This window comes from Dermacentor variabilis, chromosome 8 (genome assembly GCF_050947875.1).
Source record: "Dermacentor variabilis isolate Ectoservices chromosome 8, ASM5094787v1, whole genome shotgun sequence".
Taxonomy (NCBI): Eukaryota; Metazoa; Arthropoda; class Arachnida; order Ixodida; family Ixodidae; genus Dermacentor; species Dermacentor variabilis.
In genome coordinates, this window is record NC_134575.1 from 58,590,254 (window position 1) to 58,614,536 (window position 24,283).

At 46.7% G+C, this 24,283-nt stretch overlaps 1 protein-coding gene across 1 annotated transcript in view; it reads right to left on the reverse strand.

Moving 5' to 3' along the window:
• The window catches only part of Cht7 (chitinase 7), a 200,205-nt gene that overhangs the window by 17,078 nt on the left and 158,844 nt on the right, over nt 1-24,283 (reverse strand). The window contains exons 4-11 of the mRNA XM_075702155.1: nt 22,846-23,024; nt 22,079-22,327; nt 21,678-21,863; nt 13,326-13,445; nt 11,052-11,346; nt 8,421-8,730; nt 3,162-3,285; nt 656-780 (exon numbers count right to left, since the gene is read on the reverse strand). Of these exons, the coding sequence (XP_075558270.1) occupies nt 656-780; nt 3,162-3,285; nt 8,421-8,730; nt 11,052-11,346; nt 13,326-13,445; nt 21,678-21,863; nt 22,079-22,327; nt 22,846-23,024 (1,588 nt within the window). The remainder of the gene's footprint in view (nt 1-655; nt 781-3,161; nt 3,286-8,420; nt 8,731-11,051; nt 11,347-13,325; nt 13,446-21,677; nt 21,864-22,078; nt 22,328-22,845; nt 23,025-24,283) is intronic.

Sequence of the window (24,283 nt, forward strand, 5' to 3'; positions counted from 1 at the left end):
GTGTGCGTGTAGAATTTTTCAGCCTGTACTAAGTCTTCCTCACTGAATGCTATTGCCACTTTCTCACTGTCGATACCCAGATTCGTTCTTGCCATGGGATGCTTGGAAAGAGAATTCTGGTGCTGCCATCATTCGCCTATAAAAGCATTTAAAGTTAAAGCTTTTATTTGTATAATATTCCCGCTTGTAGGCTTTAGGCACTCTTGTAAATTTACTGATAAAGCTTAATCTTTATAAACTCCTAAGCACTCGTAGCTTCCTGGACACCGTAAGTCAAATGTTATCCCAAGGCAATTGGTCCTTCATTTCATGCATGAATATCCCCTCTAGCCTGCAGCTAACTCCGTTCACTGAAAAATTTATCGTACCCATATTTCTTTCCTATACATAATCTTGAAAAGTGTGCAGATGAACAGATTTGGAACATTCAGATCTTTATTAAAATTCTGCCAATTTAGCAGAATGTGAATTCTATGCGAGAACTGAAGCTCTGGTACAATCAGAAGCGTTCAAAAATGTGACAAACGTGTCAAACTTAATATATTTCATTATTATTATCATTTTTGATTAGCTGGCTTGGCGAATACAATGGAGCGCAACGCGCCTGAGGAGGGTATGACAAGTCGAACGTGTCATGCATGATCCATCAGCTCACTTGTTCAACTCCTCAACGTCATATCCGGCAGAGATGGCCTCGAAGCTCGCCGGCGCTGCCATGGAGAGGATGAGCCTGGGCTTCTTGGACGCCAGCGCCTCGCCGTCGAAGGCTACGCGAAGTTCCTGCAACGCAGAACGCAGAAAGCCGTGAGGTGACGTTTAGGCATCGGGAGGCACTGTTCCATAGGCCGTTTTTGAAGTGCCCGCATTTCATTGGCTAAAGCATCTTGTTGTGCTGAACAGTTCGCATTCTTTATAAGTCGGTACAGCGCAAGAGTACGACAGCAGAGCATGCAAATGACAGACACACCGCAACGCTACTTTCAACTACAGCTTTTGTCTAAGCACGTACACGATAGGCACGGGGTGCCAACAACGTATGTCTAAATGACTTGAAATAGCTTTTGTAGCATTATAAGGATTCTTATTCGGCCATACGTATGCATTGATGAAAGTGCGACTGCGTCTGGGTCTTTGAAAAATCTCTTTTGAATCGGGCCCAAAGTCAGACGACAGGAGATGTCACTGGGGCATATGAAATTGCAAAAAAACATGATGGAAATGTGTACGAGCAGGCTTTGGGTGTCGCTATCGAGAGAGGAGATGCGGTTCCTGCAATTATCGCTGTAGTGCTTTGCTTAATATGTTGTGATTTCGCTCTGGAACACGCGTCTGCTCGTTGATCTGTCCATCTGAATGCTGATATTCTTGCGTTAGTAACATCGTGGCGAGAACCAGTTTGTTCAAATTTAGTACTAAGCTAAGACAATGCGACTAAGCAAAAGCACATAGAGCATAGAGCAAAAGCACTCGGTTTATGGTGTGTTTCTCTGTCGGTGGGTGTTTAGTCACGCCGTTTCAGTTTAGTTGCTAATCTTGTGTTCTGTTTTCGTTAGCCCCGTATGCATATTTATCGTATACGTGCGAAAAATATCTGTAGCTGAAAGTAGGGACGCATGACTGTCTTTTTCCTTCTGTTTCCTCGTCGTGTAGCGCAGCACACTGTTATCACAAGCTCGTATTTTATCTTGCTATTCCCCAAAGCATCGCCGCCCATCGTAAGACTACAACCCCGTCGCTATGTAGAATATCGCTAACTAACTTGAATTAGACTTTATGTCTTGAAGTTGCAAAAGTTTCAAAGTTTGGTACAACCGCTACGAGTGGCTGTAAGTTCTCAATGCCCCCATATACTTTACCAGGGGTACAGTGTATGCGACACAATACACACATCCTATTGCACAAACATCTCGACAGCCAGGCGTCGTCAGATAACGTTATCTTGGGCAGTTGGCGGGACCGTAAGTCTTCTTTCCACGTCTTCTAAGCTTTTTTCAGCAGTTTAAAAAATGTAGGCCTCAACCAAAGGCAGTCGAGTACACTTGTCCATCAATTGTTATGCCTCTTAGTTCTGTAGATTCATCAGCCATCTTATTATTTTTGTCTTTCCCACTATTCCTTCTCTCACCGCACATTTGCTGGCTAGAGAAATGTGCCTCAGGCCTACCTCTCTGCGTTCCATGTCATGAACCTTTTCTCTGTCTCCTGTCATAAAGACAATATTTCATTCCAGTACCTAAAGGTAGAATACTCTTTACAGCCTGGCTTCGCACCAAACATGAATGAACATGAAGCAGGTGATGAATTATAATAAAGACGTCACAAAAGATATTGCATTGCAGCTAAATTATTACGCCATTTTCGCTGTTATGTCCAACGCATTTAGATCACAGCAAAAAAAGAAGCAAGAAAAAAGAAATATTGGCAGTGCACAAGTTTATACTGACGCCCCTAACACATATCGTAATAAAGATTATGTTGCCTTATAATGATGTGTTTCTTTAGCTTCAATAAACTTTCAGTTCAGACACACAATATGAGGGTGACTCTCGTAATGCATCAACATCAATAAGCATTTCCGTTTTAACTCTGCAAATCTCGCTACTCGTCATTACGGCACCAAACAATGTGAATCTCTGCCCCCGACAGTTTACCGGGCTGTTTACGGCTTTTACCACTCCTCGGACAGCCGCCGTCGAAGCTACTTGTGCATGTTGTTCTATAAAACCATATCAGTTGGTTATTTTCGCCACCCATTGTCATATATTTACTCGTTGCGGGGCAATTTGTTTCATTTTTGTTATGGTGCAGTACCACGCGAAACAATATGAATAACAAACGAGAGACGAAAGAGCGTGCTATCAGCTCTTGTACTTGAACGAGCATAGCCCCTTTTCAAGGCTATATGTTAGTTATTACTTGGAGCATGACTCAGAAGCAATATACTATTATCGGAAGATGTTTCACAGAAGACCAATAACCCAATGCGGGGCCCGTTATCAGAAGAGATTTATCCTAACACTACTGGCTGCTGAGCTAGCTGGTTCATATTTGTTATGGTGTAATAGGACACCCCTTACAGTCGTGTTCTTCACATTGTTTCAAGTCCTGTCCTATCATACTCCGTCGTCATGTACACGGAGATAAGAGAGACCGACAAGTACCTTGATGAGTCCAGCCAGTCTCTTCTTGTCCTCAACACCCCGAGGGAATTCCCAGTCTACGTCGAGGCCGTCGAAGCCCTTCTCCCGCAGAAAGTCGATGGCGTTGAACACGAACAGGGATTGCCTGCCAAAAAGAGGTATGAGAATCAGCAGTGACACTTCAGGTGACAAATCCGGGACAAAATGACACTTTCACAGGGGCCGAAATAAAATATTGCTGCGTTTATTCCGAATAGTAGTATACGAAAATACCAAAGCTGGCTTCGCGGTTATAGGGTTCCCATTGCATTACAAATTGTGTCATATATGGCACATGAAAACTTGCAGCCGAGCAATAGTCTTTCAAACAACTCACGGAAAGTATGGCACATCCTTCTGAAACGCCCACGCAGACATGGTCTTCTTCTGAAATTGTACATGAGCACTTATATAGCCGGTAGTTTCCGACGCTCTCCGTGCTCAGCAAAATGACAGAGATGTGGTCGAGTTAGGGTGAAATCATTGTTGATTGAAAGTACGTAGGAAACACAGGATAGGCATTATTTTGACAGTATTGCCGACGCCTGCTAATGTTATATCTTGTATGTCCCTTGGTTATTTGATCGAAAGTATACGTATTTATGCTAACGTTCGATAAGACAATCCCAGCATTGCGAAACGCTGCGGTAGAAAGCTCCGGTCGAGCCTTGCTCACCCGAATGATATTTTATCAACTTGTGTTCTAATGCGCAAGTGCATTTCCATCATGTCAACGTCAACAAAAGAAAAACGTACTCTCCCTTATAGGCAGCGAAACGGTTCGATGTTTTGACGTGCGAATCCTCGTTTGCGTAGTGTTGCTCAACACGTGCTTTTTTCCCTTGACACAACGTGACCTCACGATACTCCGATAGCACGCGCCTGCTTAACGACGTCAATCCCAGAAGGTCAGCGGTTCTGCCCTTTGAGCAAGTAACCCTGGTGTTTCATGGACCCAAAGGGCTTTACGACCTCGGTGGCACGTACGAGAGCCAACCAACCCCTGTATAATTAAAGCCTCTCTCTCTCTCTCTCTCTCTCTCTCTCGCTCGCTTGCTCGCTCGCTCGTAAGACGCGCGGGTGCCAATGGCCACCTTCGGGCTGTATGCACGTTGGGTAACCTTGGCAGGCAAACGCTCATCCGCTGACCTGATGTCACCTTCGTGTAGTGGTCGGCATCTGTTAGCGCCAGCCTCTGACCTCTGAGCTTGCGTGCGAGGAAGCCTTTCATCCCTGGCATCCGGCCCGGGGTCGTGAGAACGTATTACGCCATCGCGACGAGCGCTTAACGACTCGGTGAACCGCACTTCGCCCAGCTCTGTTCACGGTCAATTGTGTTTGTAAACGCAGGGCCTCGCCGTCGCTTTCTTCCGCGTCGATATTCTCACGACGATCCGACCAGGAACGTGCCTCGCTGCCCTCTAGCGTCATAAATTAGCCTCGGAGAAAAGGTCACGACGGGAAACTCTTCAGCCTCCCTCTGCTTCGCGGGCGCTTCGTCTTCGCGGTATGCATAGAACACGTAAATTAAATCCTTCCGGCTTTTGGCTCAGCTCTGGCTTGATATAGTTGATGTTTATCGCTTCAGGGCCAATTACGTGACTCACCGCGTATGCCTTCGAGGCAGTTTTGCCAGACGATCTTCTTTTTATCCTACGAAGACATCTAGCGCCAAGGGCTCGTCACCACGTGTGTTGATCCGCTTTACTTGAGTTTTTTTGTTTTGTTTTTTTTACATTAGGCATGGAAGCAGTTGTCATGCACGAAACAGGCATGAGCGTACTGAACTGATCTTTCATTTGATTGGGCTTACTTCTTTTTTTTCTCGTTTCTGTATATGCGCAAACTTCACAGCGCCGGCGTATTAATGCTCGCAGGCACTGGCGCCACTTCGTTCTATATTTGTCATCGGCGCTGAGAGTTTGTTCGTGGGAAACAAATTTAAATACTATACGTCATAAAGTTAGCTACTTAGCGCGTCATCTCGCCGAATATAAACCGTGCGATGCGGCAGCAATAGATACGGCAACAGATTCCATTGGCGTAAGTTGCTGCTAAAGCTGCTGCTGCTTCCAAATTGCTCGTTCGCTCAGATTTCTGTGCACGTTAACGAACCATGAGTAGTAAAATTTAATCCGGAGACCTCCCCTACCGCGCCCTTTATAACCTATTGTGCCGTTTCCGGACGTTGGACGGATGGATACAACATTCTTGTACGTCCTGCAAGGTGTAACGCGACCCGGGCTCAGGTCTCCCACGGGGGAACGTCAAGGACCTGCCTCAACGCCGCCTCACGGGCTTGCTGGACTGCACACGTCGGGATTCCGAGGTAAACGCTGAAATGTAATTTTATTTCTAAAATTTCGCCAATACTGCCAACCTTTCTTTGAGCTGCCGAAATTCGTGCGCCTCTGTAGGGGAATCTAGATAACCCAGAAGCTCACATTCGCTAACCGCAGTTTCCTTCGTCTCTGGCAACGCTTGGAACGAGAATTCATAACCGCCTCGCGATTTCCGACACAGCCCCACTTCAGCCCAAGATTCGTGATTTAGCAAGTACTTACGCGATTGCGCGTTATCGTTTCAGCGACGTACAGAAAAGAGGACGCTATGTTCAACGCTGACCTCACAAAATTCTGTTAATAAGTGCTCAATAAAAGATAACTTGAGCCCCATACTTACCCTCTGTCGCTGAGCGCAATTTCTTTTTATACCTCTTACAGACGAAAGCTCGCCGTACCACAGTGTACTTCATCAGTAAGTCTCTCACATTAAAAGAAATTCACAGGCTTTTAGCACATTGTCGTTTAAACGCATCAACACCTGAGATTTTTCTTGCACTTAGAGAAAAAAAAAGGAAACGCCTAAAGGAATCTTCCCTGTTTACCATCCCTTCGGTTCATCCTTCCGCCTTTCTGTCTTTTCGTTCTGCGTTCTTCTAATATGTTTCCTTCTTCTTTCCTCGAACTCTGTAAATGTCTCACACACACAAGTCCCAACTAATGCAGCTTTCCGCATTGCCTTCTGCCTACACATTGCATTGCCTTCTGCACATACGCACCAAGCGTGATCGCCATGGTGGCTGTTCACGTTCCCGTGCCGGTACTTCGCTGCATGTAGTATAATTCTAAATCGTGAATATGATGACTAGAACCATTCAATGATAATCGAGTGTACGCTTGAGCAACCGTTCCTATTATTGCGGAAGCTCTTAGCATGCTCCCTTGAACGCTTTCCGTAAGGCACACTACGCCCACTGTTGCTTTAGCATCAAAGTACTGTGATAAAAAACGTATCTAAGGACCTTCGATATCCCTATCACTTCTCCGCACTTTGGACGACACTACATTTTTTTGTAGTTACGTTCTACATTACGGCTCTGCTACAGCTTCAGACCGGTTCGAAACATCGACCATCCATGGCTTTCTCGGCAGTTATGTAACACATGCGCGCTGCCCTGGAGGCCTTGTGGAACCGTGCAGCATATATATTGTACTATTTATTTCCGTAATTCAGAGCTCAGCTTGTCAAGCGAGTAATTATAACATTTTCTAAGGACCTAAAGTAGCGTCACAGCTTCCATTAACGTCATAAAGGAAGGAAATCATTATTCACAGCGGGATAAGTTTGCCTGATGGGGCACCTGGCGTGCGATGCAAAGTTAATACGGCTAGAAAGGAAAGGCTACGCACTGGACGTGGCCCCCGTCACCCAACATACCCTCTCAGGCATATATAAAAAACTATCAGGTTATCCTATTGTGACACAGACCTCGCAGGACGAATAAAAGGGCCGCGCTTTCGGAGAGGTGACGCGCTCGCAAATTTTTTTTACGGCAAGTGGTGTAGTACACATGCTTAGACGCTGCGTGAGCTGTCTTCGAACGCGTGACGGGTTTTTTTGGCAACTGTGCAGAGGCACGCGTGAAGATAGAGTAATGGCTGTGATCCTCCTTCGAAACGACTGCAGCTAGCATACACACTGAACACTGCCAGGACCTTGTGTGAATGAAACGGAAGGGAATCGATTTGCCGTGCCATCGAATGTGGCGGGAAACGTTGCTTCTGCAGGGTTTAGTTGTGGGGAGCGCTATACCGTCGAAACATCGCGTACGCCACTTCTCAAAAGGAAAAAAAAACACCGTACTCCGTTCGTGCACCGTCTTATTCCACCTGCCCTTCTTCGATGTGCCGCGCGAGAATGATTCCCGTTACGTCACGCTCTACCCACGCCACTCAGCGTGGGTGTGACGTCACATGCGCATCTTCTTGGCCACGAAAACCGGCCTGCGAGTCTGGTGCTGCTTTGTGGCATTGGCCTGTGCTCGACGTGTGAGGGCCCTTGTCTTAAGGATCATACTGCGTTCGTCGTTAAGAGTATCGCTTGTGCGAAGCCCCTCCTATGCGGTGCTTAAGCCAAATACGTTCGCCTACTACGTGAACATATTTACAGCTGTAGCTCTTACAGCTCTCAGTCTCATTCGCGTGTGCCGGAAGTCTTCGTCGGCAGCTTTGCCGACGTGAGAGTGAGGAGCCATATCTATGAAGCGCCCTTGGTTTGTTTATTGAGCAAAATAATCAATTAATGATGCTTCTCACGTTATGTGGCACCTACAGAAAACCACGATGGTCCGTGTGCTGCACTACAGGCTGCGCTCCAAGTAGTACAAGCTAGCTTCATATGTATTGACAACAGTCGCTCGTCCCGACATTTAGCGCAGTTTTGTACAAACATGTCTGCGTACTTCCGCTTGGGCATTCGTGATCAAAAATAGTTCCCCGCAAGATTAGAGTACTTGCTTCCTAAGAGTTCTGTAATAAACACGTCCACTGAGCAACGCATATTTTGAACAAGCCTACGCACGGTAAACCATGAAGTGTGCGTAAAAAAACACGAAGACAAGCCGTATCATATACTTCTCACGCCCCCGTTGACTGCCAAGTCTCCGCAGTGTCATTACATTGTAAAGGTCATAAGCTTGCTTGTCGTGTTCTGCAGAGTACCGTATCTATAAGCTTATATTATAAGCACCGTTGAGAGATGACAATAAGCAATGGAAAGAGGAACATCCACGGCAGCGACCGTTTGTAGTTTCGCAAGCCATCCCCGCTACTTCGTCGCGGTTTTAATGAAAGTGGGATTTCTCTTAAAGGTAAACTATCCGTTAATGCTCTGAATTACTTAACGATCAACAGCGCTAACTAGCTAGGGCTCATGCACATGCGTCACAGGGCGCCTTACCTGTAGGTGTTCTCGGTGACCTCCCTGAAGGGGGCGGATCCCAGCATCCAACCGCCGACGGCCAACATGACCCTGAGCAGCGGGTTCTTCTTCTTGAGGCCCACGATCCTCTCCCAGAAGCCCTTCTTGGCACCGCCATCACCTTCGTCCACGGGCTCGGTGGACACGATCTTGAACTCCTTGATGTTGGCGAACGCGTAGATGACGTGAGTGCAGAGCGTCGGGTCGATGTCCTCCGGCTCGTAGTGACCTTTGCCCTTGCGCTTGGCCGACCAGTTGGTGAAGTAGCAGACCACGCGGGCATTGGTGTCTGCGCGAGGAGACAAGTTCGGTGAACTGGTTGACCAACAAGATTGGCAGAAACAATTACCGTCTTTAAATACCCATGGATAAACTGAAACAAAGTACGTTATTACATGAGTTCCGGAGTAAAACGTTGTACGAGAAATTGTACTGAACTAATACTGATGCTCGGTTACTGATTCGGTTCCTCTACTGGGTAATGTGTACATACTGCAATGCTGATTTGTTATGGAAACAGAAATCTGAGGACACCTGAACACTTCTTATAAGCTGTGAATGCGGAAGCATTAATGTCTAATCCAACGGCGCTAAGCGCTCCTTCGAGTTTTGCGCTGCGAGTAAAATACCGTAGCGTTACATGGTGCCGAACCAGCAAGTAACAGCACACCAACGCCACATGCCACGTCCTGCGCTACGAGAGACTGACGAAGCAGCAGCGGCCACCTTGGCCGGCAGACGACAGCGGTAGGTGATGCCCGAACCAGCAAGCAGCAGCCGCCTGCGGGGCTGGCTCGGACACTACGCGCCGACTTCGGAGAGCGAGAGTGAGGTTTACGTGGCGTCGCCGCGGCGGTGCCCTCTCCCCTCACCCAAAGCTTGCGTGCGTAGGCGGCAGCAGCTGTTCTTTTTCGCCGCTCTGCTCCGTTGAAGCCCGCTCATTACATGGCGTCGCAGCCAGCGGGGATTGAGGTGCCATTTCGCTGCTACAGGTGACAAGCGCCGGCTTTTTGGCTCAATGGGCCATTCGACGCTTTCGAATCAAAATTTATCTTTTGGGATCAATTATGTCATAGGCGTAACGAATGATTATTTTGTCTCCTGCAACGTTGTAGCGTCTTCCCGCCAATGCGCCAAATGCAGCGTTTGTTCAGGAAAGTGGCACTCGTTATGCAGTCGGTGTCCCCCTCTCATGAAGTAGTGATGTGTGCTGCACGATGTTCCGTGTAAAGCTGAAACTCAATAATAACACTAAGTAATAATCCAAACTCATTGCGTCACAGTGGCACACGCCCAGTATGATTGTATTGCTACGAGTCCGGCGGCCACCTCGTGAAAGGCTTTCGTTGTGTCGGGAAACACGCATAAACTTTGCAATTGCTAGGCGATTAGTTCACATTGGCAACATGAATGGTCACCAGTATTCTATATATACTCGCATTGTTTGTTGGACTGGAACAGGTTATCTGGACTCGCCCTAATTGGGTAATGAAATAAAAACGGTTTGAAAAAATGAAATCAAGCACAAAATTTGTGTTTTTATGTCATCTGTTTTGTAACGAGACGAATGACTTTGCTAAACACTGCACAACTAATGTTGCACTGTGTCTGGCTGAGCGCTTTCGACCTAAATAAAAGAATATTATTGTTTCCAGAACTGATTCCTCGGATTCAGCTTTAGTCAAGACATTACAATGTTTTGTCGGCTCCCGTGGGATGACGGCGAAAATTCATGCTGCTGGCCGAGCGCTGCCGGTGAGATAAAGAACGCCCTGCTGCTTCCTCGTCGCCAGTCACGATGCAGCCGACCTTGTTCACCGAACGCACGCTTGAGAGCAGCACAATACCGCGGCGCAAACACTCTGTCACGTGGCTCTTTTCTTATTTCGTGGGCCTTCTTTGCAACCCGGAAAAAAGGACTACGTGAGACGTATCGTACAGAAAACAACTCGATCGGTGGTTTCTGAAGGTGCTCTACAAATCTGCGTATGATACTCGGTGTCCTCAGCCTATAATTAAAAGTTGGGTAATCAAACTTAATTAATTAATGAGTTATGGAGAAAACAAAGAAATGTCTGAGTTACTATAGGCTGTTGCGAATAGTACGCGTTTGCTTCAATGCGCTTCCGACACGCCTGACATTTTTTAACTCTTGGCTGAAGCTATGTGGAACCCCCTGCATGTATGTATGTATGTATGTATGTATGTATGTATGTATGTATGTATGTATGTATGTATGTATGTATGTATGCATGTACGCATATATATATATATATATATATATATATATATACAAACCTTAAACTTTGCACGTTACTGGTCTGAACCGAACCAACGTCATCTATATTCTGTCAGTCTTGTCTGCATGTATAATCGGACACGCGCCACGCGCGCACTGCGTGTCGGCGACGCTAGATGGCGCAGCGTGCCGAGAAGATGCTCGAGAGAGTACACGCCTTATACGTCACGTGTTCCCAAGGAGGCAATATGATGCGTCGCTAGATTACTCCAATACTGATCGTATTAACGTGAACAGTCACACTGAAATGCTTTCTGTCGGAATTGTCTTTCTTTTTTGCTTATTTGCGTCAGCGTCCCCATGGTACTCACCAGGTTCGGGAGCCTCGTCCTTGACAGGCAGACTGGACGGGGCCGACTTGGGGTTGTCGATCCTCTTGATGGAACCGGGGGTCTCAGTGGTCGGCGTCGTTTTGGAAGCGATGGTGCGCGGCTTCTTGCCGATGGGCAGCACATTCTTGGGTCCACGGCTGGGCCTGTTAAGAAGCTCTTCGGCCATGGCGCCGATCAAAGGCCAGGTCTTGGGCGTGCAGCGACCTCGGAAGTCGTCCATGTCCACAGTCCAGACCATGGCACCAGCGTAGCCGTTCGCCTTGATCCAGTTCATCTATGCCGGGGACATCGCCAACGATAGGGACAGGATTCAGTGATCAAGGAGAGAGGTTGCAAAAACTTTGCTTCCCGCTACTCCACTTCCCTTTTAAATGCAACTAGCAGTACGCAACTTGTATGAAAGCCACACCTTCAGAATGTGGTCGTCTACACGCTAAGTAACAGTTATTTCCTTCGTGACAAGGCTATGCAGTGAATTTCGTACACTTGTTCAAATGGTGAAATGTTGCGTTCGAATTGAACAGGAATGTTTCATCAATAAATGATGTCCATAGCGCATCAAAATGAAACCTCAAATCCCTTTCTGCGGCTCAAGACAGAAAAAAGAAACACCTTTACGAGAAAGCGGTTTTTTTAAAAAGAAACTTACTTGTTTTCTTCAAGATACGCTAGCTGCTACTACGTCCTATGTAAACAGCTTTCATATCAGCAAATTTCAACAGAAACCAGAGATTAGAAACAGCTGACACTGGGCTTTTACTGTCCGTGATAGATAATATTCGCGTGTCCTTTTACATGGGGCAACAGCCTGCAGTAATCGATAACGCTTTATATTCGGCCATGATTTTAAAACGTACCCAAAAAAAAATGAAACGACAAGAATTCGTGTCGCATACATTCCTTCTGAAGAAAATTTTACATTTGCTTTGGAAATTTTTAATTTCACACACTCTTTTAATTTACGGGTTTTGCGTGGAAAAACCTCTCAAAATATGAGGGAGAGCGGAAAGACGAAGCTTCGTATGATTACATAGAAATCATAGATTAGCAGACGAAATGAGCAAGTTGAAATATTGTTATTTTTTCTAATTGCTTCTTTGGACGAATATTAATAAAAAAAACCATGCCGCTTTATTGGCGTTGTGTTAGGGTCACAATTAGCCACTGTGATCTTAAATTTATGGTGCGGATGTTTAACTTGGTACTTAGTTAGCAGCGCATGTTTGTGAAACGTGTCACTCGGCGATTTAGATCATCGCCGACTGACACCCATCACACTGGAAATTTTGTTCGTGGAGGCTTTTCCATTGCTTATGGTCAGAATGTTTATGGTGAGCGATTGCGACAGATCGCAGCAGTGAAGTAGTGCAATAGTCTGCCGTCATTTGAATTATGATGTTCGTTCTCATCATTTGATCAAATCGCTCAAGCACTAAATTTTGAAAAAATGCGAGCGTATAAGTTGTTTCGTTGCGATTTTAATCCGTGGTAGCGTCTGTATCTGACACTATATGTGTCTTTTCTACAGCATGTTCAAACTAACTTGAATTTCCGTTTAGTGCGCCGATGCTTACCCGACGTGCATAGACCACCAGAACCCAGCACTAGGCTCTGGCGATTAGTCTGAAAACTTCTATTCACACGGTGTAAATACAGTTTGTTTCGCATATAGTACACGATGCTACGTAATTTGTACAACTACTGCGCTCGTAAAATATATCATTCTCCGCATCTAATATTCAACTGCTTATTTCATCTGCGACATATATTACCGAGTACCTTATTGATATTTTGTGTTCTAAAGTAAGGAGTTAACAATTTTAAGTCAAGTAACAAATCGTTTGTAGGGTTGGAGTGTACAGTATTCGATTTAGCACATACTGGAAGCGAATACAGTCGGCGAGAGGCGGAAGCTGCGGAGGAATATTTTAAAAACGCCATGTCGCTTGGTTGGCGTTGTCGGTCATACATAAGCTCACCACTGCGTCGACAACGGGTTCACGCCTGCGATGTACCTACAACGTGGCACTCGCTTTGCGCATCGTGACAATAATGCACTGAGTAAATCTCGAACCAAATCGAGTAGCGCCTTCCTATTTCTTGGTGTCACGTGGCACGAAATAATTCAGGTCGCCAGTGCTGGCGCTGTAAGCAGTTTTTTCTAGCCTCTGAAACGTTGCAACCGTATGTACAAAAAACCGAGCATATACTTTATGCGATGTCGAGTTGAAATTCAAAGTTCAAATCTCTCACCTTCGCCCTGATACTCCTCTCGTCGTCGAAGCCAACCCACTGGTTTCCGAGGTAGGCGTAAGGCACAAGTTGTTCGTCGTCCCACACGTAGTCGGCGCCCTTCTTTAGCATATCACAGATCTGAAAGAGTGAGAAGAGTTCGTTCATCAGTCACCACTATTTATTCCTCAACAAAAGGATTCCTCCTGAACTCTGCGAAATTTAGGACCCCAAATGGAGCATTATAGGGCTTATAATATTAGTATATTATGCTCGCTCATTAACAAAGTGACCCGTCCCACCACGAGAGAACTCCATAGTAAGCCAGTAGAGGATTCGGGGGGTTGGGGGGAGGGTATCTGCCCTGCCCCTCCCACTCATTGACCATCGTTGTCCGCGGCAACCAGCCAATCGCTTCCTCTCCGCTTCTAATTTTGCCCCTTCAGAGAGTAGAAGCTCGTTTTAAAAAGCGGGACCACCAGCGCGGCAGCGAGGAGGGAGCCTTCCCTTCTCCCTCCTTTACTCAATGACACGTGTTCCCTTACGCTGCTTAGGAGCCCGCGTACTGGTACTAGTCACCATTCAGTGTCAATACATCTGGAAACCATTCAGTGTCATTCAGACTCGCGCTTTTCGTTGCACGGAGTGTTCTTCACTAATGCTCCACAAGAGGGCATCACAAGTCACCTTCAGAGGCTTAGATAAAAACAGGCCAATTGGCGGCGACCAAGGCCCGCAGCGCGCTGCGACCAAGGCGCGAGTTTTTCAAGTTTTCGCAATTAATATTTCTTGTATGTGAAATACAGCGGGCAAAATTCATGACGCTGTCCCTTGTGAATCACTTAACGGAGTGTCAATGCACTGAAAGCCAAAATTCGCATTTATCGGACGTGTCGAAAGCGCGTCTATGTTTGTGGACGGAAGTTGTGAAGGTAAAGCACTGTGTGCCCCATTTGTAGACACGAGTTGTGGGTGTGGAGATCTTGTGTTAACTTTTTTCTAAGGTTCGCCGCACGTTATCTCACGCATTTGTTTCAACCTACGCAGGTGGGTTAGTGCTTGATTTTTTTAATATATAGTGGGAAAGGTACAGTCCTCTCTGAAGACATGAAAGCAAGTGGCCTAGGCCGAGCAGTGTTAATACAGCTTGTGGAGACAACTGCGCAGCACTCGCATGTTTACACGAATCGATATTTTACCGGATCGAAGATTTTTTATTGCTTACTTCAAGGGAAGAAGTTCATGCCTGGAAGAGTAAATCTAAACTACACTAGGGCGCTGCTATAATCCTTTCCATTCACAGCAAAACATAAGCCGTGCCGGATCGACCTTTCTCGAGCGTAAAAGCAGAAATGTGTTTCTTGTCAAACGGAAAGATAACAAAGGCGTAAATTCCTATTTCCAGTGCAGTCGGAATATACCCTATGTCTTCATGCAAGTGCTGCTCGAAGGATGAAACGAAAAAGAAAATGTGTATTGTCCCTGGGAAGTGTATCGGGATATGACCAATAGGTGAGAGGAGTGGCCCTCATCGACATGTATATTTGATGTGTACGTATATTTGTATTGTTTGTATATTTGGACGAAGGTCCAATCTAGGAAATGCGCCGTTAGGATACCCACATATTTTCTAGACATTGCTGTTGGCCACGCGTGGGTCGAATACGGTCGCGACGCAACAGCTTTGCACGTACAGCAAAAAGAGGTGCGGTCTCTCCTGTCTTTCAAGCAGGATGTAGCTAAAGCATTCACCAAATCTAACCCAAATCAAGATGTTACCAGAGAGTAAAGGTACGAAAGTAGACCAGCAGTTACAGGCCAGACCAGCCTAGCTGCCTGGCGGCGACACGAAAGAATGGTCTCCACCATTTCCCACAATTTTGTAAAACTGTAAATGCGATGCGATGCAGGAACCAAGATTGCCGAGCAAAGTCGAGTGTTTGGTGCATGAAATATAATGTTTTCTTGGGCCTGCAAGAGGAAAATTGTTTCTTTTATTTTTACCAAACTCCCACCTAATGTCCACGTTTGTGGGCACTTATTTGTAATCTTTGAAAATCAAAATGTTTTCTCGATTTCTTTCTCTGCCCTTCCAAAACCATTTTAAATTCAATGTTAAAATTTTTGTTTTCCTTGCTTACATCTTTCTTTTTCGGTAGTGAAGAGGTTAAGTGCGATTCGCACTTCCCTTTTCTGTGTCCCTACAGTTCTTACGTTTTAGTGCGATTACAAGGCTTGGTGATTCCCACCAGCGTGGATGAATTGTTTTCAAACTGGTCACATTGTTGTCTGCAATACGTTAATGGAAAACGCTCTAAGAGATGCAAATGAGAACGAATCAGGACCATTTATAGACGTGGGTTATAGACGTGGGTTACTTGCGCAATCCCCCAACCCTCTACTGCATTAGGAAACCGCCACCCTCACCCCAAAGGGGCCATCTGAATCCGCCCCTGTAGTGAACGGTTTAACACACAAACGAAAAGATTGGCGGCGGCATTGCTTCGCTGTGCGCGCAGCAACTCGTTGTGACGTCACGACCCTTAGCACCGTCAAGTCGGCCCCAGTTATAACCGTCCGTCGGTCACGCCATGCTGGATAGCCCGGTCTTCAATTTGTCGCCGAGCTATGCTAAACATTGCTAAATTTGTTTCGTAATTCGAGACGCCAGTAACATGGAGCACTGAATGCTCTTGCGCTGTCGGAAGACGTTTAGAGCCCGCATTCACAAAGCCCGTTCTCACCATAAACTATTCGTAAGAACAAACACAGGCCCGTCGCGATCGCTCGCATAGTTTGAATAAAGAAGGCCGGCAGACGACGAAGATGTCCTTCGGAAACAAAACTCTGGCGAATACTGGCCCCAGTTCGCGAGCCACTACAAACTGAGAGACAGCATTCGTATAGGTGTAGAGTGAAATGCATTCTGGTAAGACCGTTTCGTCCTTCGCATTTAATAAATTAATAGACGTATGCTGTAAATAAAATAATATACAGTTGTTAAAGGTGCTCCAAAGTTTTTTTTATAAATCTGCCAAATATTTTTGCTGTATTATGGCGGGCTGCTGGAAAGCTTACGGGGGTTATATTAGAGCATGTCTGTCGAACGTGAATGGTTGTTTCGTCTCGAGTAAGAAACTGGTGTTCGGTGTGGTCGAATTAGTAGGTACGGCTCGAGGTCTGCGAGCCATCAGAAATGGACAGGCAAAGATGCCTACAATAAGTTTCGGACTGAACATCACATCTTGAAAGCAACGCCACTTCGCCGCAATCTCACTCGGGGCACGATAATCAATCCGAGAATATTGAAGAACGGGAAGCCTTCTTTTTTTGCAAGTGAAGCTTGTATACGCTAACCTGCGGCGGTGATGTAACGCTAACAAAACCAGCTGCTCTCAGAGCTCCACAGGTGCACGGATTGCTAGAAAAAAACAAGCAGTACACCCGTTGAACGGAGAATCCTGCTGCGCCGCTGCACTGCTGACGTTATTCTCTCCGCCAATAGGAGTCGTGTGTCTAGGTAACTTGAGAGGAAGAGTGTTTCTCGCGTCAGAACACTATCGGAGCTGCGTTGGGTCGGGCGCGCGTCTTGTGTTCGGCCGAAGAACAGGCGGCGTTTGATGAACACCGCATGGTGCTCTCAGAGCTCCACAGGTGCACGGATTGCTAGAAAAAAACAAGCAGTACACCCGTTGAACGCAGAATCCTGCTGCGCCGCCGCACTACTGACGTTATTCTCTCCGCCAATAGGAGTCGTGTGTCTAGGTAACTTGAGAGGAAGAGTGTTTCTCGCGTCAGAACACTATCGGAGCTGCGTTGGGTCGGGCGCGCGTCTTGTGTTCGGCCGAAGAACAGGCGGCGTTTGATAAACACCGCATGGTGCTCTCAGAGCTGCACACGTGCAGAGGTTGCTATAAAGAAAACAAGCAGTACACCCGTTGAACGGAGAATCCTGCTGCGCCGCCGCACTACTGACGTTATTCTCTCCGCCAATAGGAGTCGTGTGTCTAGGTAACTTGAGAGGAAGAGTGTTTCTCGCGTCAGAACACTATCCGAGCTGCGTTGGGTCGGGCGCGCGTCTTGTGTTCGGCCGAAGAACAGGCGGCGTTTGATGAACGCCGCACGGTGCTCTCAGAGCTGCACACGTGCAGAGGTTGCTATAAAGAAAACAAGCAGTACACCCGTTGAACGGAGAATCCTGCTGCGCCGCCGCACTACTGACGTTATTCTCTCCGCCAATAGGAGTCGTGTGTCTAGGTAACTTGAGAGGAAGAGTGTTTCTCGCGTCAGAACACTATCGGAGCTGCGGTGGGTCGGGCGCGCGTCTTGTGTTCGGCCGAAGAACAGGCGGCGTTTGATGAACGCCGCATGGCGCTCTCAGAGCTGCACACGTGCAGATATTGCTATAAAGAAAACAAGCAGTACACCCGTTGAACGGAGAACCCTGCTGCGCCGCCGCACTACTGACGTTATTCTCTCCGCCAATAGGAGTCGTGTGTCTAGGTAACTTGAGAGGAAGAGTGTTTCTCGCGTCAGAACACTATCGGAGCTGCGGTGGGTCGGGCGCGCGTCTTGTGTTCGGCCGAAGAACAGGCGGCGTTTGATGAACGCCGCATGGCGCTCTCAGAGCTGCACACGTGCAGATATTGCTATAAAGAAAACAAGCAGTAGACCCGTTGAATGGAGAATCCTGCTGCGCCGCCGCACTACTGACGTCATTCTCTGCGCCAATGGGAGCCGAGCGTCTAGGTAACTTGAGAGTAACTAGTGTTTCTCGCGTTAGAACACTATCGAAGCTGCAGTGGGTCGGCCGCGCGTCTTGTGTTCGGCCGAAGAACAGGCGACGTTTGATGAATGCCGCCTCGAACTAGCTCGAGAAGGGGCCCATCGTTGACGTGCCGACCTCGTCGTGCGAAAGCTCGAAGCTGAGGCGTTACGACAATAAAGAGCGCCGCATCCCGAGCTTCGCTTGCACCCTTCTTCACAGTAGCGGAAGGGCGGTAAATTTTTTTTTACTTCCTTCGTATATAAGAAGAGTACTTTCGCCGTGCAAATCCTACTGAAGGACAGTCTTTGTGCCACTCGTTTCTAAGGTGAAACCTGAACGCCATTGCAAATTCTGTGGGAAATCCCGGCATCAGTACCCAGTCAAACGTAATATTTTACCTAGAAACAACAAGTTTTTGCTTTTTGAATTGCCCTAGCGTTTACGTTAGTAAAATTAAAGCACTTAAGTTATGAGCGCAGTCCCGCTGACGCTGCACTCTTTCAGAGCTGGAGTCAGGGCAAGCGCTGGCTTCACCTGTGCTGGGGACATATTCTGCGACGATCACTTTCGGCGACACTATCGCCTTCGCATGACTTAGTGCTCAAGCAGTCAATCATCTCATCCCCTTTTGCAAAACCAGCCAATCAGCGCGTACCTGACGGCCGAGCCGACAGTATCGCCAAAAGTTATCGCAGAATACGTCCCCTGCTGAGAAGCTGGGTGAGCTGGCGCTCCAGCCCGTTTTCTTTTATTGTAAAAACCCCTTGGAGACAGCATCCAAAGAAGTGTAGCGCTAAATTCATTCTCGCAATGCCGATTCCACGAACGCGCTGTAAGTAATAAAGTGCGCAGGTGTTTATAGCTATGCAAATCTTTTTTTTTCCTGGGAGGTGGTGGAATTTTTTGCTGTAGTAATGCGGTAACCCTGCCAAATCTTTTGCTGTATTAGTGCGGTCTGCTGAAAAGGTTGCGGAGGTTATATAAGAGCATATATTTCGAACTCGGAAGGTAGCAGTCTCTCCAGTAAAAAAAATATCTTTCCCTCGTGATCCTCTATCAAAGAAGATTACTAGGCTCGGTGAGACTGACACACCACACGCCTGCAGTAAAAGAACATGCACATCCAATTTACACTTTGGAACCGATGCGAAGCGAAGTTTTAGTAAAGTGTTTCGCTAACGGCAATGCTTACAATTGTATTATTGCCATCCTATGCAACGTGTAATCTTATGCAATGTTTATGTTGCAGCGATGAAGGCGTGTATTCTCCTTGTGAAGGCAAGTATACCGATGACAAAAGTATCAACAGAGAAGTATGATACATATCTACCTATGGTTAGAAATTCTGAGCTTCTTGTGTAACATTGGTGTATAACCATTCAATAGGATTGGTCATGAATGGGCACATACAAAATCAATAAATCAAAGAAAATGAAGCAATGAAAAGAATCCTTTAAATTCAATGCGCTATTCTGATAAGCGATTAGGGAGCAGGCAATAATGCTCAGGTTTGATGTAGGAATTTTTTTTATGTCTTACGCAGAACAAAGGTGGGCTCACTGGCGCTACATTGTCGCTTCGGATTGTCGAAGCCCTGTTCGCTGACACTTGCATTTGGCGCACGTAGAACCTTCGCACATATATTTATAAATATAGCCACAAAGATACGAACGAACCGTGCAGCCGACAACCGACAGCAGCAGAAGAAACCGGGACACCCGGGAGGAACACAAAGAAAGCCTCATTTTAGTAAACGCCTCCGTTATAACGGGACTCGAGCTGTTGTTTTGTTTTCAATAAATCGCCCGGCTGGATACATTCAATTCCTCGCGTATAAAATCAATATGCGTGCACTGTGTTTTATGGTGAACGAGAACACGACGGGACTAGTTCGGTGGTTTCACCCTGCGCTGAAATGGGTCACATATGGGAAAAGCACAAATTATGCGTTTCATAATTCGACGCACGCCTTGGAATTGGTATGAAGCGAAGCTTCAGTGAGACGGTGTATATTCAATCATGCACAACTAGATTGATTTTACTTTCATCCTATGCAGCCTTACTTAACACAATGCTTATGTTTGTCGACCGAGAAGGTTATAAATTTACACTCGTGTAATTTCCTCTTTATGAGCTACATTACTCACAAGCTCTGCCGAAATAAAAACGGCAAGTTAGGCGCGTGCAATGTGAGGTGTCTATGCAGGCGATGTGACGAGGACGGTGACCATCCGTGACGCTTGTCATTTGACGAATTGTGTTGGCAATCGTAGGCGTAGAGAACTAGGGCACATATAATGCTGCATTTGAGGATTAAGTATCTCTTGGGCTACGGTGGCACATGCCACGTATGTAGGTTTGGCCAATATTGGGCACACACCAAGTGGGGCATACCGGATGACTAAAGCGAAGAAAGGGACGTAAATGAAAGAATCTGTTGAACTGAATGGTCCTGTTCGAAGAATCGTCGTCACACGATCACGTTTTATGAAGGAACTTGTTTTCTTCATGATCAGAACAAAGTTGAACCTACTAGCAAGATTCTGCCGGTCAGGATTTATAATCGCGTTTGCTGGCGCTAGCAGTCGGCGAACGTGTAAACTCCTGAGATACTGACCGACCAAGCAGCAGACACAGTAGCCAGAAGCCGCGCCAGACTCTGCAGGGTGGGCAAAGGAAGCTTTGCTTTAGTATAATGAAGAGATCCTTGCAGTCGTGAGTACTGCAGTTCACCAAGAGAACTTTGACAATCTTATTACTTGCCAATATATAACCTGAAGCATTTGTTTGTCGGATCTGTGCACTTTTTGGGCGTTTGTCTGGCCATACGTGTGCGCCGATACCAAAGATAGCGCAGCGTAAGTGCATACGACACTAGGGATAAAAAAAAATTAGGGATGCATGTGTCACTTCGTATGCACTCCAGGAGCCACCGGGTATGGGCACGTGGGTAAGTGCCGTTCTTCACCGAGCCTCTTCAACGGCAACTCGGGTATGTGTCTCTGGATGTACGCCATTGCGGGCCCTGGGAATGTGTCACTGGCTATCTGCCACCCAACAACGAAGCTTTTCCACGCCAACTTGGGTAAGTAGGGAACACAACAATGAACGCCTGCGTAGCGACATCTACGTTACACTTCGCATTACCCACGCGTCAATTGAAGTTGAGGCTATTTATATTATTGTTTTCAAATGAAGAAACGTATGGCCTAAATTTTGTGGTTTTAAAAAGTTATTCTATATATATATATATATATATATATATATATATATATATATATATATATATATATATATATATATATATATATATAAAGTAATAATAAGCGGCGATCTAAGCAGTGAAATAGGGCTAGGTGCCCTGTTTTCTGGCAGTGGTCTTTCCTAATTTGCCTCTTATTTGGCCGCATTACGTATGTACCATCTAGCCCTGCAGCAAGTGTTGACTATGTATGCATATGTCTGTATATATCTGGTGCCATGGTCAGTCAATTGGCCCCCCTAACGAAGAGGTACGCGCTTGCGCAAGCATGGGTTTGAATTGCATTCTTCGCTTCTCAGCAGCTGCATTAGAGGACCACACTAACGTTACGGCGCTTAATTACCTCGTAGTAAGAGAGGAAGCCAGCCTCCTTGGTGAACTCTCCGGCATCGCCTCCGCCCGAAGATGGGGCGTTCATGCCGTTTTTCTTGGGGTTCGTCAGCGTGAAGGTGCGGCCGTACGTGCCCGTGCCCACCACGATCTTGTCCTTGGGAGCACCCAGGCGCTCCCACGTCTTCACGCCGAAGTCCTGCGCAATGGAGAAAAAAGAGTATCAGAGGGGCAAAAAGCATCCCTAAAGATGACTCCTCGATCCAATGTTAGGGATAAGTGTGGCTGTACATGAAACACGTGAAGCCCATGGGGCCTTTTCATTGTTCCTCTATTCTGGACCGAGTTCGAACTGATCTCGCGTTGCGGTCGCTCGAGTTACGCGTCCCGCAAATCGGGCTCCCACGGGCTCACCATGCACAGCTGCTTCCGCCAGGTGCTCTCGTTGGCGGGAGCGTACAGCGGGCTGTTGTGTCCCGTCACGCTCTCCCACTTTCCGTGGAAGTCGTACGACATGACGTTGAGGAAGTCCACGTAGGCGGCCACTGCGGGCACGTCGTAGCCGCCCCGGATGGTCTCGGCGCCCGCTGACACGGCGGCCGTGAGCAGCAGTCGGGGCAGCTTCTTCTCCTTGGACTCGGCCTCGAAAGATTCGCGAAGTTCCTGCGACAAAAAGGAAGGATCACTGACTTGTTCTTTCGGCGATTATTTCGAGGGGCTTAGAGTCCCAAAGCAACACTGGGGCTGTGTCAGAGATGTCATAGCGAAGCGGTCCGGATCACGTTTTTACTTGTTTTTACGACCTCGGACTTTTTAACGTGCACCTAAATGTACTTGCACACGACCGTTTATTTTCCTTTTTTTTTGCATTTCGCCCCCATCAAATTCAGACCGTGGTGGCAAGTAATCGAATCCGCCACCTCGTGCTGGGTAGCGTAACGTCGTAGCCACTTCGCCACTACGACGTGGTATCGCTGGGCTGTTTGCAAAATCGTCTTTCCCAGGGAAATCTTGAATTCAACAACTTTGATTTGGCTCTTCGAATGAGTGTCGCAGTCGAAAGACACTATGTGAAAGCGACCAAAGACCCAATGGGAAGGGACCGATTATGTTCACAAAAGGTTCTTACGCTAGAGTGGTTTTCAGAAACCGTGCTAAATGGAGCAAGGTGGAACACCGACCTTGACTAGTTCGACGAAGTTCTTCTTGTCTTCCGTGCCACGCGGGAACTCCCAGTCGAGGTCGAGGCCGTCGAACTTGCGCCTGCGCAGGAAGTTCAGCGCGCTGAAGATGAACAGACGCCGGTTGTAGCTGTTCGACGCCATCTCCTTGAAACGCTGGGTGCCGAATGACCAGCCGCCTGCGTTACGAAGACGACAAGAATGGTAAGCACCTTGCAGTACACCGCATCTGATGCACTTCTCGAGGTCTCACCGCTATTACTGTTTGCGTGACTTAACCCGTGGAACGTAGGAACGTCGCTGTGAACGTGGCCCCGCGCAAAATACCGGCCGCATGCACAAAGGATGTTCTCCGAAATGCTAAGCACGCGCATCCACGAATCACGAAGGTCATATACAAAACAGTTTTGTACTATAATTACAAGAGATAAATGTGATTTCGCAATATTTAAGCCACATAGAATCATAGATAGTACACGCATCTTTCTCCAACTTATTATAGGATACTTCAGACAGCACGTCGCAGCTTCCTTTAATGTGTTTTTTTGACCAGGTTGCGTTTCGTGGAGCTTTACGTGTCCTAAATTTATTTACTGCTGTACGCTCACACTGCATTCATTTAACTGGGTAAGTTTGATAGTAAACGTGAACGTAAACACGTAAACGCTTGCAGTATACTTGCCCTGAAATCCAGACAATGTAGGAGTATATAGCATGGACTCCTAGTAATTAGAGCTATGTTTTAAGTATTTATTTTTCTTTGTAATATTTCGTAAACACAAGATGGCGGAAATAAAGTATGATTGATTCACTCATTGTTGCCATAGAAGCAGTTTTCTTTTAAGGATTATGTTTTAGCCAATGTAATATAAGTAACCACAATGGACGCTATAACGTAAAGCTACTTCAAACTTTTCCATTCCAATTCTGCAATAAGCCCTCCACGAACGCTGAAAACATTTTCGGGCCGCCCACACTTCGCCTGTCTATAACGCGACGTCACGAAAACCGCGATATCTCTCCATCTGATATGAAGAGTACACATTGATAATGCCTGATCAGACCAAACAAAAAAGAAATAATTATTTCTGACTGGAGGTCTTTTATGCGTCTGCTATTGGTCAAAAATTTTCGGGCTGCACTCCTTTCCCCTGTCTGTCACGCAACGTCACAAAACAGTGAAAACTCACGGCGTCAAAACGACCTGCCCGCGTTAAAGGTGCATTACTATGCCGTACAAAACTGAATTTTCTCTGAATAGCAGGAGACTGCCCCGTTCCGAAAGAAATAGAAAATGGCTGCCCGCCAATCGCTCAGGCACTGGCTACTCGCACCTGCCAGAGAGCATGGATTTATTTGCGTATAATTTATACTTTTTTGTGGCATTTCCGTTCGGTGACGTTATCGACCCCTTTCGGCACGTATCGCTCTGCCAACA